The sequence below is a fragment of the Manis javanica genome, chromosome 1 (assembly GCF_040802235.1).
Source record: "Manis javanica isolate MJ-LG chromosome 1, MJ_LKY, whole genome shotgun sequence".
Taxonomy (NCBI): domain Eukaryota; kingdom Metazoa; phylum Chordata; class Mammalia; order Pholidota; family Manidae; genus Manis; species Manis javanica.
The window spans coordinates 236423302-236436618 of NC_133156.1; the positions used below are offsets into that span (position 1 = coordinate 236423302).

General features: G+C 38.8%; 1 protein-coding gene across 9 annotated transcripts in view; it reads left to right on the top strand.

Annotated features, from left to right (window-relative positions):
- KIDINS220 (kinase D interacting substrate 220) overlaps positions 1-13317 on the top strand; it is a 116536-nt gene that overhangs the window by 16393 nt on the left and 86826 nt on the right. For all 9 annotated transcript variants that reach the window (XR_012122889.1, XM_073217009.1, XM_037026594.2 and 6 more), the window contains 2 exons: positions 1409-1507; positions 2220-2318. Coding sequence is in view for 8 of the 9 variants with exons in the window: in XM_073217009.1 (XP_073073110.1) it covers positions 1409-1507; positions 2220-2318 (198 nt within the window). In the remaining variant the exon portion in view is untranslated. The remainder of the gene's footprint in view (positions 1-1408; positions 1508-2219; positions 2319-13317) is intronic.

Below are 13317 nucleotides of genomic sequence, written 5' to 3' on the forward strand. Positions count from 1 at the left end.
GGGATATTATTTAAAAAAAAAACAAAACTTCACTCTCAGCTTTCCTTGGTACAAGGGTATAGCGTTGAGGTTGGACTTTATTTTCCCATCTAAGAAAATGAAATGTGACTCTGTGTCTTGCCAATGGGTTCCAGCCCCGGGCAAGTTCACTATGGATTCAATGTGACCAAAGAAATGACAGTAAAACGTTCTTGGGGTGAAAGAGTTATACTCAACTTCCATGGTGGTGGGTCAATCACTAAAATCCCATTTACTCAGAGCAAGTCTGCATGCAGCCAGCGGATATCTGCCCCTGGGCCTCTCGGCCTGCACAGCTGTCTCTGGGTCTCTGTCCTTGGCGCTGCCACCACTTCAGACTCTGCTCTGCTCTCTTGCAGCCTTGCCACCATGTTGCACAGGGTACTGGGCAGGACTCGTTATAAAGAGTCAGTAACAACTCACTGCCCACATGTGTAGTGAGCTAGCCAACCAGGGCCAGGTGAGACTCCTGGCCACAGGAACCTTCATTTTATCCACACTCTAAATGCAAGTCTGTTAAGTGCTTAGAAAGACTGAAGGAATAAAGGAGAATTTAAAAATGTGTCTTCTACAATTCTTGGGAGAAGTGTATGTCCTCTGAAGATGACTGCTTTTAAAGGCAGTGGTTATTTAAGGCTGATACACCTAAATAAGTAGAAGTGGGATTACCTAGGAATTGGGAAGAGCAAAAAGTTGCTGAATAGGAGATATTTTGCATTACAGCATCCTGGGAAGAGAAATGTTTTCGCACCTTTAGTACTATCACTGTTAGCCTTGTGCTTCTAAACTGTTCGATATCATGGCATCTGCTGAACATGATAATGTGTATACTCCACCTGAAATTGATGAGTCTTGGTGCTGGAAGGGACCCATCCTGGATCTAGGTGCCTGGGACCTGTTCTGCTGTCTCAGGGCTGGGCCAGTACTGTCTCTTATTGCTGTGACTTGTTCTAGGTACACAGTCTGGGCAACTCTGATATAGCCAGAAGAGGCCTTAGTTTAATGAATTAAGGTTATAAGGGAGGGCTTAACAAAGATACCATCTTTGGTTACTATAGATAACTTCAGATTTTTATATCCATGGTGGCAATTACTTTTCAGAGCCCAGTATTACTCGTGTTTACTTATTTTGAGTGAAATCAGAGCTGAAAACACTTTGCTAGTGCTGTGGTTAAAAAAACAACTCTCTTATTTTAACTTTCATTTTCTCTTTTACTTTTATGGTATTAGTGAACTGAAAACTTAAGATTTCAAAGGTGCTTCTAAATTAAAGAAATACTATAAACAGTGCTGAGCATACCATCATGAGAATGTAAGTGAGCTATATTTAACTGGTATTTCAGTTGAAATACAGCATGTTGACATGTTCCCTGTGTTTTACATTTTTTAGTGTGGCCAGACTCCGTTGATGATAGCTGCTGAACAAGGCAATCTGGAAATAGTGAAAGAGCTAATTAAGAATGGAGCTAATTGCAATCTGGAAGATTTGGTATATACTGAAATAATTCACTCATTTGTCTTTTATTCCTTTTCCTTAACTTTGCTATTTCTTTGATTTTTAGAAGTGAATCAAAAGTAGTAGATTACTTTCAGGTATATCTCAACTTTGCCTAATAATATTCTGTCAGTTTTTTTAAAGTGGTAATATAGGAGAGAAATTTTTACTGTCAATGAAAGGTCCCAGCTCTTCAGTTTCTTATGTATTGATGGCAGTGGCTGAGTAGGGAGCACATATTCTTGGATACTTGTAGCTTTATTTAAAAAATAAAGGAGGATTGTTCTTTATCACATGATTTCTATACTTAGCATGTGGCATCGCTTAGTTTAATAGCTTGTGACTGTGCTCTTAAGTCTGATTACAGGCTCCTTAATTTCAATTTATAGTAATGTTTGCTAGCCACAAAGATTAGTTTTAAGGTGTCAGTAGACTTCTTTTCTCCTTTTAAAAAACACAGTATATGATGAGAATTCCAGTAAAAAGTCTGAATTAGTCGTGAAACCATTTCTACACCATTGTAGTAATACAGATAGACAGAAAAATTCTTAACAGAGCTTATGCTTCAGTGTTATTTTAGAGTAGTTTAGAGTGAGTCATCATGTCAGTTTGGTCTGATCACTTGTTATATAAATTCAGATTTATTTTCCCTCACTTTGGAATGTTGTATTTGGTTTTGAGAAGGTAACATTTGTGTCTGTTCAAGGATAACTGGACAGCACTTATATCGGCCTCAAAAGAAGGGCATGTGCACATTGTAGAAGAACTACTCAAGTGTGATGTTAACTTGGAGCACCGTGATATGGTATGTGCATTTTCTTTCTTTTTTTTTCCTAACTAAGGTATCATTGATATACAATCTTATGAAGGTTTCACATGTACAACATTGTGGTTTCAACATTCACCCATATTATCAAGCCCCCCCCACTCCATTGCAGTCACTGTCCATCAGTGTAGTAAGTTGCTGTAGAGTCATTACTTGTCTTTGTGCTGTCCTGCCTTCCCCGTGACCTACCTATGTTGTGTGTGCTGATTACAGTGCTCCTTAATCCCCTTCACCCTCCCTCCCCACCGCTCTCCCCAGCCTTTTCCCTTTCATAACCGCCAGTCCCTTGGAGGCTGTGAGTCTGCTGCTGTTTTTGTTCCTTCAGTTTGGCTTTGTTCTTATACCCCACGAACGAGTGAAATCATTTGGTATTTGTCTTTCTTTGCCTGGTTTATTTCAGAGGATAATACCCTCTTAGCTCCATCCATGTTGTTGTAAATGGTAGGATTTATTTTCTTCTTATGGCTGAATAATATTCCACTGTGTATATGTACCAGTCTTCTTTATCCATTCATCTACTGATGGACACTTAGGCTGCTTCCATATCTTGCTGTTGTAAATAGTGCTGCGATAAACATAGGCATTCATATGTCTTTTTGAATCTGGGATCTTGTTTTCTTCGGGTAAATTCCTAGGAGTGAAATTTCTGGGTCAAATGGTATTTCTATTTTAATTTTTTGAGTAATCTCCTTATTGCTTTCCACAGTGGTTGAACTAATTTACATTCCCACCAATACTTTATGGTATATTCTATAGTTGCCCTTTCTCCACATCCTTGCCAGCATTTGTTGTTCCTTCTGGATGCTGGCCATCCTAACTGGTGTGAGGTGATATCTCACTGTGGTCTTAATTTGCATTTCCCTGATAATTAGTGATGTGGAGCATCTTTTCATGCCTGTTAGCCACTTGAATTTCTTCTTTGGAGGAGTGTCTGTTCACATCCTCTGCCCATTTTTTAATTGGGTTATTTGCTTTTTGGATATTGAGGTGTGAGCTCTTTATATATTTTGAGTATATGCACTTGCATGATGGGTTATTAAGGAGCTGCAATCTTACTACCAGTAATAGATACGTGTGAAATCTTGTGTGGTGTTGTAATAATGTGTTCAGGATCTGGGGTTGGTCATTGAAATGACCCTCAAGAATGTTTTAAAACCCATGTGATATAATGTACCTTTTAGAAGATTCCAAGTAATCATTTTCAGTTTGAGTTTAGAATTGCAAAATATTGTTAAAAACAACTCTGTCTGTTACCATATCAGTATTTTAGAACTTATGAAATAATTATTTCCTTTAAGAGGAACCTAATTTAGTTTTTAAAATATTTTCAGTTTAAAGTTATAATTTTCAGAATAATATTTATAAATTTATTTTTTAAATATAATTGTGTTCAGACATGCCATCTATATACATTGCAGGTTAACAAGGTATGATTCTTAATTATTTTAGTTCTTATTTGATCATGGTATCTGTTTAAAGCCTAGAGGTGAAGAAAGGGATCATTTCTAGCTTATTCTGCAAAATATTCAGCCTTTTCAAAATTAATTTTAACAGTGGAAGGGAGGAAGGAATCAATCTGCCTACATATATAAACATGTATTACTTTGCTGATGATGCTTTATGAAGTACAGGTGGTCTGAGTTTTTAAGAAACTGCAGCATTCCACTCTCTTCTTGCAGTTAATATTGTGCTGTAATTACATAGTCTTTTTACTGGTGTAATCTTATGTTTTTTTCCTCAAAATTTAGTGAAATTGGCGATAATACTTATTTTTATAGGAAGATACAGAACCATTTGTATCCTATTTCTGAAAAGAAGTACATTGCTATAGAAGTTCAGAGAGAGATAATGGTGCTGTCTGTCAGTAGCCTAGGCAGAGGACGAATGGGGCAGGTGGGAGTCAGATGTGGTACTCCTACTATTATCTTGTTGGCATGTGACGTGGAAGGAAACTCATGGAGTTACCTAGTTCTCAGTATTTTATTAAAGGAGCCCTATCCCAAAGGTGTCTTGCCAGTGGGTTTCAGCCCCGGGCAAGTTCGCTATGGATTCAGTGTGACCAAAGAAATTGACAGCAAAATGTTCTTGGGGTGAAAGGCTTATACCCAACTTTATTTCCAGGTGGCAGGTCAGTCACTAGAATCCCGTTCACTCAGAGCGAGTCTGCAGGCAGCAAGCCGATCTCTGCCTCTGGGTCCCTGTGTCTACGCAGCTGTCCTCTGGGGTCCTCTGGGCCCCTCTGTCCGCACAGCCATCCTGCACAGCCGTCCTCCAGGCCTTTCTGCTCAGTTGTCCCATACAGCCGTCCTCTGGGCCTCTGTCCTCGGTGCTGCCCCCACTCCAGCCTCTGCTCTGCTCTCCTGCAGCCTTGCAGCCCTGCCACCGTGTTGTGCGCAGAGCACTGGGCGTAGCTCTTTTTATAGAGTCAACAGCCATGTATTGCCCACAGGTGTGCAGTGAGCTTGTCAGCCAGGGCCAGGGGAGAATCCTGGCCACAGGAACTCTCATTTTATCCACAATCAGTTTATCAGATGAATTAATATTAGGTACCTATTCTTTGACTATTCCTTAGGTGTTTTATAGCCTCTCTATCATTGGCTTCTCAGAATAATCCTATGGGCTAAGAGTTAAGTGTGTTCTCAGTGTATCTATTTCAGGAAACTGAAACGAAGGAGTGCTCTTTGCCCAGTCACTCACCTATGAAGCAGTCAGGCAGAGTTTTGAACCCAGGTCTGCCTTACTGTAAAGGCATTTTTCTCTGTCATTCTTCCATATGTATTAGGGGACTTAGGAACTGTAGAGTATACTATAAAGTATTAGGAATGTGTTAAAATGTCGTAAGATTCAAAAAAGATTTCTTAAACTTTTTTAGTTCTCCATATTTCTTCTTATTTCCCCGAAGTAATCATTACAACACCTTTTAACATTTAGAGGGTCTTTGTGTTTGGCTTTGAAACTTCAAAAATTGGGAAACTGAGGACTGTGTCTACCTTAGCTGTTAGTATTGAGGGACCCTAACATCCAAGGATTGGGTGGGTGGCAGTAGCTGCTAAGCTGTGAGGGAAGGCAGAGTCCCTGAGGCTGTGTAAGAAGAGGAGAGTGGCCTCGAGAGGTTGTCTCGGTTTCAGGACGAATTCCATGATAAAATGCCAGGAAGTCTAGTGATGCTTCTTCCTTGAGAGCAGCTTCACTTGGCACCAAACTACAGCTACTGTTGTAGGCACCTGGCTCCAATCTTTTCATTTTGCAAGTTTGGGCGGAGTTTTCTTAAGGTTAAATTTTTATCTTGTAGATTCTTGCATAAGGTAACATTATACAGATCAAAGTGAGGGCATATTAAAAGAATTCTGGGCAGGCATTTTGAAGATTAAAACATTGGTGTACATAAGACGACCAAATACCCAGCTTTCTAATCTGACCTCAATAAATTATGTCAGCTTTTCCCTGTCTCATGACCTTGACACTTTTGAAGAGTACCTGTTTGGCATTTTTAGAATGTCTCTCAATGTAGATTTGTCTCATGTTTCTTATGATTAGATTGAGATTGCTTTATTGGGAAGGGTACACAGAAATGTATGCCCTTCTCAGGTACCATGTCTACAGGATACTAGAACATATCACTGGTAATGACCATATTTTTAAGAATCTTACTGCATTTTGCCCATTCAGAGTACTTTTATAGTATGCTTCACAGTTCCTAACTCCCCTGCTAATATATATGGAAGAATGATAGAGGAGAAAGGTTTTGGAATAAGGTAGACCTAGGTTCAAAACTTAGCCTGACTGCTTACTACATGATATCACAATGTGTCACTGGTGATATGAACCTTGATCTCTTGGCTTAGGAAGGGTCTGCCAGATTTCTTCACTGTGAGATTATTATTTTTCCCTTTACAATTACTAAAAATTTTAGGGAAGATATTTTGAAACTATACAAATACCCTGTTTTTGATTAAATTTTTACTCATTGGTTTTAGCATCTACCAATGTATCTTGCATGTAGCCATTATTACTGTGGTGTTATAATGGTGATTTTTCTATTTGCCTCATTCCTCTACTTTTATTAATTGGAATTCTTGTGTAAGGAAGAGTTCTCAGTGCACATGTGTGTGTGTCTCTTTGCCACACTCGCTCATTATATATCTGTAGATATATTTGGACTCATAATGATTGGGAGCATCTCCACCCTTTCAAGATGCTTTGTCCTCTTTTTTTAAAGCACTTCCTTACTTTCTGGCACCACGAGATGCTTCAAGGCTCAGGTTCATCTTGGGTTTTCCCTGGCTTATTTCTCTGATTATAGCTCTGCAATCAATCACTTTTTTAAATTGAAAAATGGTATTTAGAAACTAATATTTAGGTGTTAGGCATGCTAATTGCTGCTCAGGTGTCACTGCTTAAGTCCTCAATGGATAGATATGGGAAATACAAGTCTGTATACTAATTCTTGCATACACGTAATCTATTTCTGTTTTTATACATATATAAGAATATATATATACATATATATTTGAATAAGCCAAACTGATATTGCCAACTCATTCCATTTTAGCTTTCTCCCTTCCCTTGATTTGTAACTCTTCTCTGATAGTGAGAAACCTGGTTCTCATCTATACAGTATATTTACTTACTTGTTCAAGTCCAGTATACAAATAAAGTAGTTAATAGAATTTCTAATCTACCCTGAGAGAAACATTTACCTACTAACTACAGTGTTTGTCCATTGTTTTTTTTTTGTCTTAAGCCTTATAGTATTCAGTCAAAATACTGCTTGCCAAAGTTCCATAGGGTCAGCTTCTAAGTAATTATGTAATTGCAATTAATTTGTAATTAGATTAATTTGTCCCAGTCTGTATTCTGTCCTTCCTCTCCATATTCTGGTTGATCTTGAAAAAGTTACATACAGTAAAATTTACCTTTTGTGGTGTATAGTTCAATGCTTTCTGATGAGTGTGAATGTCATACACCCAGCAGCACAGTTCTCACAGAACACTTTCATCACCTCAGCACCCCCACACTAGGCCTTTGCGATCCACCCCTCTCCCAGCTCCTCAGCCCTGGGTCACAACTCATCTGTTTGTGCTTTCTATAGTTTTTGCCATTCTTAGATAAGGGCAAGTTTTTATTTTTTATTAAGGTATTATTGATATACAGTCTTATGAAGGTTTCACATGAAAAAACAATGTGGTTACTACATTTACCCATATTATCAAGTACCCCCACAGACCCCAATGCAGTCACTGTCCATCAGTGTAGTAAGATGCCACAGATTCACTGTTTGCCTTCTCTGTGCCTCACTGTTTTCCCCGTGACCCCTCCACACCAGGTGTACTAAACATAATGCCCCTCAGTCCCCATCTCCCTCCCTCCCGACCCACCCTCCCCCACCCCTCCCCTTTGGTAACCACTAGTCCCCTTCTTGGAGTCTCTGAGTCTGCTGCTATTTTGTTCCTTCAGTTTTGCTTCGTTGTTATACTCCACAAATGAGCGAAATCATTTGGTTATTTGTCTGTCTCCGCCTGGCTTATTTCACTGAGCATAATATCCTCCAGCTCCATCCATGTTGTTGCAAGTGGTAGGATTTGTTTCTTTCTTAAGGCTGAATGGTATTCCATTGTGTATATGTACCACATCTTCTTTATCCATTCATCTACTGATGGACACTTTGATTGCTTCTTGGCTATTATAAATAGTGCTGCAATAAACATAGGGGTGCATATGTCTTTTTGAGTCTGAGAAGTTGTATTCTTTGGGTAAATTCCAAGGAGTGGGATTCCTGGGTCAAATGGTATTTCTAATTTTAGTTTTTTGAGGAACCTCCATACTGCTTTCCCCAATGGTTGAACTAGCTTACATTCCCACCAGCAGTGTAGGAGGGTTCCCCTTTCTCCACATTCTCGCCAGCATTTGTTGTTCTTAGTCTTTTTGATGCTGGCCATCCTTACTGGGTGAGGTGATATCTCATTATGGTTTTAATTTGCATTTCCCTGATGATTAGTGATGTGGAGCAGTTTTTCATCTGTTGGCCATCTGAATTTCTTCTTTGGAGACTTGTCTCTTCATATCCTCTGCCCATTTTTTAATTGGTTGATTTGCTTTTTGGGTGTTGAGGTGTGTGAGTTCTTTACATATTTTGGATGTTAACCTCTTGTCGGATATGTCATTTACAAATATATTCTCCCATACTGTAGGATGCCTTTTGGTTCTGTTGGTGGTGTCCTTTGCCATACAGAAACTTAATAGTTTGATGTAGTCCCGTGAGTTCATTTTTGCTTTTGTTTCCCTTGCTTGAGGAGATGTGTTCAGGAAGAAGTTGCTCATGCTTATAATGAGGAGATTTTTGCCTATGTTGTTTTCTAAGAGTTTTATGGTTTCATGACTTACATTCAGGTCTTTGATCCATTTCGAGTTTACTTTTGTGTATGGGGTTAAACAATAATCCAGTTTCATTCTCTTGCATGTAGCTGTCCAGTTTTGCCAACACCAGCTGTTAAGAGTCTGTCATTTCCCCATTGTATATCCATGGCTCCTTTATCGTATATTAATTGACCATATATTGTTGGGTTTATATCAGGACTCTCTAGTCTGTTCCATTGATCTATGGGTCTGTTCTTGTGCCAGTACCAAATTATCTTGATTTCTGTGGCTTTGTAGTAGAGCTTGAAGTTGGGCAGTTTAATCACCCCGCCCCCACCCCCCCCAGCTTTATTCTTCCTTCTCAGGATTGCTTTGGCTATTCAGGGTCTTTTGTGGTTCCAAAAGAATTTTAGAACTATTTGTTCTAGTTTGTTGAAGAATGTGCTGTTGGTATTTTGATAGGAATTGCATTGAATTTGTAGATTGCTTTAGGCGGGATCGCCATTTTGACAATATTCATTCTTCCTATCCATGAGCACAGGATGTGTTTCCATTTATTGGTATCTTCTTTAATTTCTCTCATGAGTGTCTTGTAGTTTCAGAGTATAGGTCTTTCACTTCCTTGGTTAGGTTTATTCTTAGGTATTTTCTTCTTTTTGATGCAATTGTGAATGGAATTGTTTTCCTGATTTCTCTTTTTGCTAGTTCATCATTAGTGTAGAAGAATGCAACAGATTTCTGTGTATTAATACTGTATCCTGCAACTTTGCTAAAGTCAGATATTAGACCTAGTAGTTTTGGAGTGGATTCTTTAAGAGTTTTTTATGTTCGATATCATATCATCTGCAAACAGGGACAGTTTAACTTCTTCTTTGCCAATCTGGATGCCTTTTATTTCTTTGTGTTGTCCGAATGCCGTGCCTAGGACCTCCAGTACTATGTTGAATAGAATTGGGGAGAGTGAGCTTTCTTATCTTGTTCCTGACCTTAAAGGAAAAGCTTTCAGCTTCTCGCTGCTAAGTATAGTGTTGGCTGTGGGTTTGTCATATATGGCCTTTATTATGTTGAGGTACTTGCCCTCTATACCCATTTTGTTGAGAGTTTTTATCATGAATGGATGTTAAATTTTGTCAAATGCTTTTTCAGCATCTATGGAGGTGATCATGTGGTGTTTGTCCTTTTCTGTTGATGTGGATGATGTTGATGGATTTTCGAATGTTGCACCATCCTTGCATCCCTGGAATAAATCCTACTTGATCATGATGGATGATCTTTTTGATGTATTTTTGAATTCAGTTTGCTCATATTTTGTTGAATATTTTTGCGTCTATGTTCATCAGGGATATTAATCTGTAATTTTCTTGTGTTGTCTTTGCGTGGTTTTGGTATTAGGGTGATGCTGGCCTCATAGAATGAGTTTAGGAGTATTCCCTCTTCTTCTACTCTTTGGAAAACTTTAAGGAGGATGGGTATTAGGTCTTCACTAAATGTTTGATAAAATTCAGCGGTGAAGCGATCTGGTCCAGGGATTTTGTTCTTAGGTCATTTTTTGATTACCAGTTCAATTTCGTTGCTGGTTATTGGTTGGTTCAGATTTTCTGTTTCTTTCTGGGTCAGCCTTGGAAGGTTGTATTTTTCTAGGAAGTTGTCCATTTCTCCTAGGTTTTCCAGCTTGTTAGCATGTAGGTTTTCATAGTATTCTCTAATAATTCTTTGTATTTCTGTGGTGTCCGGAGTGATTTTTCCTTTTCGTTTCTGATTCTGTTTATGTGTGTAGACTCTCCTTTTTTCTTGATAGGTCTGGCTCAGGGTTATCTATTTTGTTTATTTTCTCAAAGAACCAGCTCTTGATTTCATTGATTCTTTCTATTGTTTTATTCTTCTCGATTTTATTTATTTCTGCTCTAATCTTCATTATGCCCTTCCCTCTACTGACTTTTGGCCTCGTTTGTTCTTCTTTTTCTAGTTTTGTTAATTGTGAGTTTAGAGTGTTCATATGGGATGTTCTTCTTTCCTGAGGTAGGTCTGTATTGCAATATACTTTCCTCTTTGCACAGCCTTTACTGCGTCCCACAGATTTTGTAGTGTTGAGTTATTATTTTCATTTGTCTCCATATATTGCTTGATCTCTGTTTTTATTTTGTCATTGATCCATTGGTTATTTAGGAGCATGTTGTGAAGCCTCCATATTGTTTGTGGGATTTTTCATTTTCTTTGCATAATGTATTTCTAGTTTCATACCTTTGTGGTCTGAAAAACAGGTTGGTACAATTTCAGTCTTTCTGAATTTACCGAGGCTCTTTTTGTGGCCTAGTATATGATCTGTTCTTGAAAATGTACCATGTGCAGTTGATAAGAATGTGTATTTTGCTGCTTTTGGGTGTAGAGTTCTGTAGATGTCTGTTAGGTCCATCTGTTGTTCAGTGCCTTTGTCTCCTTCCTTATTTTCTGTCTGGTTTATCTCTCCTTTGGAGTGAGTGGAGTGTTGAAGTCTACAAGAATGAAAACAGTGAGTTCTATTTCCCCTTTTAATTCTGTCAGTATTTGTTTCATATATGTAGGTGCTCCTGTGTTGGGAGCATAGATATTTTAATGGTTATATCTTCTTGTTGGATTGACCCCATTATCATTATGTAACGTTCTTCTTTGTCTCTTGTTACTTTCTGTGTTTTGAAGTCTATTTTGTCTGATAGAAGTACTGCATCTCCTGCTTTTTTCTCTCTGTTAGTTGCATGAAATATCATTTTCCATCCCTTCACTTTTGGTCTGTGTATGTCTTTGGGTTTAAAGTGAGTCTCTTGTAGGCAGCATATAGATGGGTCTTGTCTTTTTATCCATTCAGTGACTCAATGTCTTTTGATTGGTGTATTCAGTCCATTTACATTTAGGGTGATTATTGATAGCTATGTACTTATTGCCATTGCAGGCTTTAGATTCATGGTTACTAAAGGTTCCAGGTTAACTTCCTTCTGTCTAAGAGTCTAACTTAGCTCACTTAATATGCTATTACAAACACAATCTAAAGGTTCTTTTTTTCTCCTCCTTTTTCTTCCTCCTCTGTTCTTTCTGTATTAGGTATCATATTCTGTACTCTTTGTCTATCCCTTGATTGACTTTGGGGATAGTTGATTTAATTTTGCATTTGCTTAGTAATTAACTGTTCTACTTTCTTTGCTGTGGTTTTATTACCTCTGGTGACAGCTATTAAACCTTAGGAACTCTTCTGTCTTTAGCAGTCCCCCCAAAATACACTTTAGAAATGTTTTGTGGGAGGTAAATTCTCTCAGCTTTTGCTTATCTGGAAATTGTTTCATCCCTCCTTCAAATTTAAATAATAATCTTGCTGGGTAGAGTAATCTTGGTTCGAGGTCCTTCTGCTTCACTGCATTAAATACATCATGCCTCTCCCTTCTGGCCTATATGGTTTCTATTGAGAAGTCTGATGATAGCCTGCTAGGGTTTCCTTTGTATGTGATCTTATTTCTCTCTCTGGCTGCTTTTAATAGTCTGTCCTTATCCTTGGTCTTTGCCATTTTAATTAGTATATGTCTTGGTGCTGTCTTCCTTGGGTCCCTTGTGTTGGGAGATCTGTGCACCTCCATGGCCTGAGACTGTCTCCTTCTCCAGATTGGGGAAGTTTTCAGCAATTACCTCCTCAAGGACACTTTCTATCCCTTTTTCTCTCTCTTCTTCTTCTTCTGGTACCCCTATAATGCAAATATTGTTCCGTTTGGATTGGTCACACAGTTCTCTCAATATCTTTCATTCTTAGAGATCCTTTTTTTCTTTCTGTCCCTCTGCTTCTTTGTATTCCTCTTCTCTTATTTCTATTTCATTTATCTTCTCCAATGTATCTAATCTGCTTTTAATACCCTCAGTTGTGCTCTTGAACGACTGGATCTCTGACTGCAATTAATTTCTGAGTTCTTGAAAATTTCTCTACCTCCATGAGCATGTTAATGATAATTTATTTTGAAATCCCTTTCAGGAAGATTCATGAAGTTGATTTCATTTGAATCTTTCTCAGGCGTTCTATTCATAATTTTACTTTGAAGCAGGTTTCTTTGGCGTTTCATATTTGTATATGGCGCCCTCTAGTGCCCAGAAGCTCTACTCTCTGGAGCTGCTCAGCTCCTGTAGCAATGTCGGGGGTTGCAAGGGAGTGGTATTGGTGTCTGGAGGGAGGAAAGAGCTGTTTCTTGCTTCCTGGCTGCTATGCCTGCCTGCACTGCCAGAACCAGTGGGCCGAGCACACAGATACAAGCCTCTATGCTTTGCGTTCATAGTTGCTGTAGATGGGGCTTCCCTCTGGCTGGCCTAATGCTGGGGTAGGATTTGCCTGATAGCGAGTCAGGTGAGGCTGGCTGAGAGAAAGATGCGGTAGGCTGTGTTTCACGGAGGGGGTCTGAGCTTTGTAGCCAGTCAGGGAGCTGGAGTGCCTGAAGATCGAGAAAGTTCCCAACCTGTTGGGTAGAGTGTACCCAGACAATTTTGTCTATCTGTCCTTTCTCCTGAGCAGTAAGTAAGCTCTGTGCAATTCTAAGGGCAAGTATTTTTAAAATTTGTTTTAGTGATGATAAAACAGAATCAGAAGGATTAAGTGATTTATATTCTCAGAACC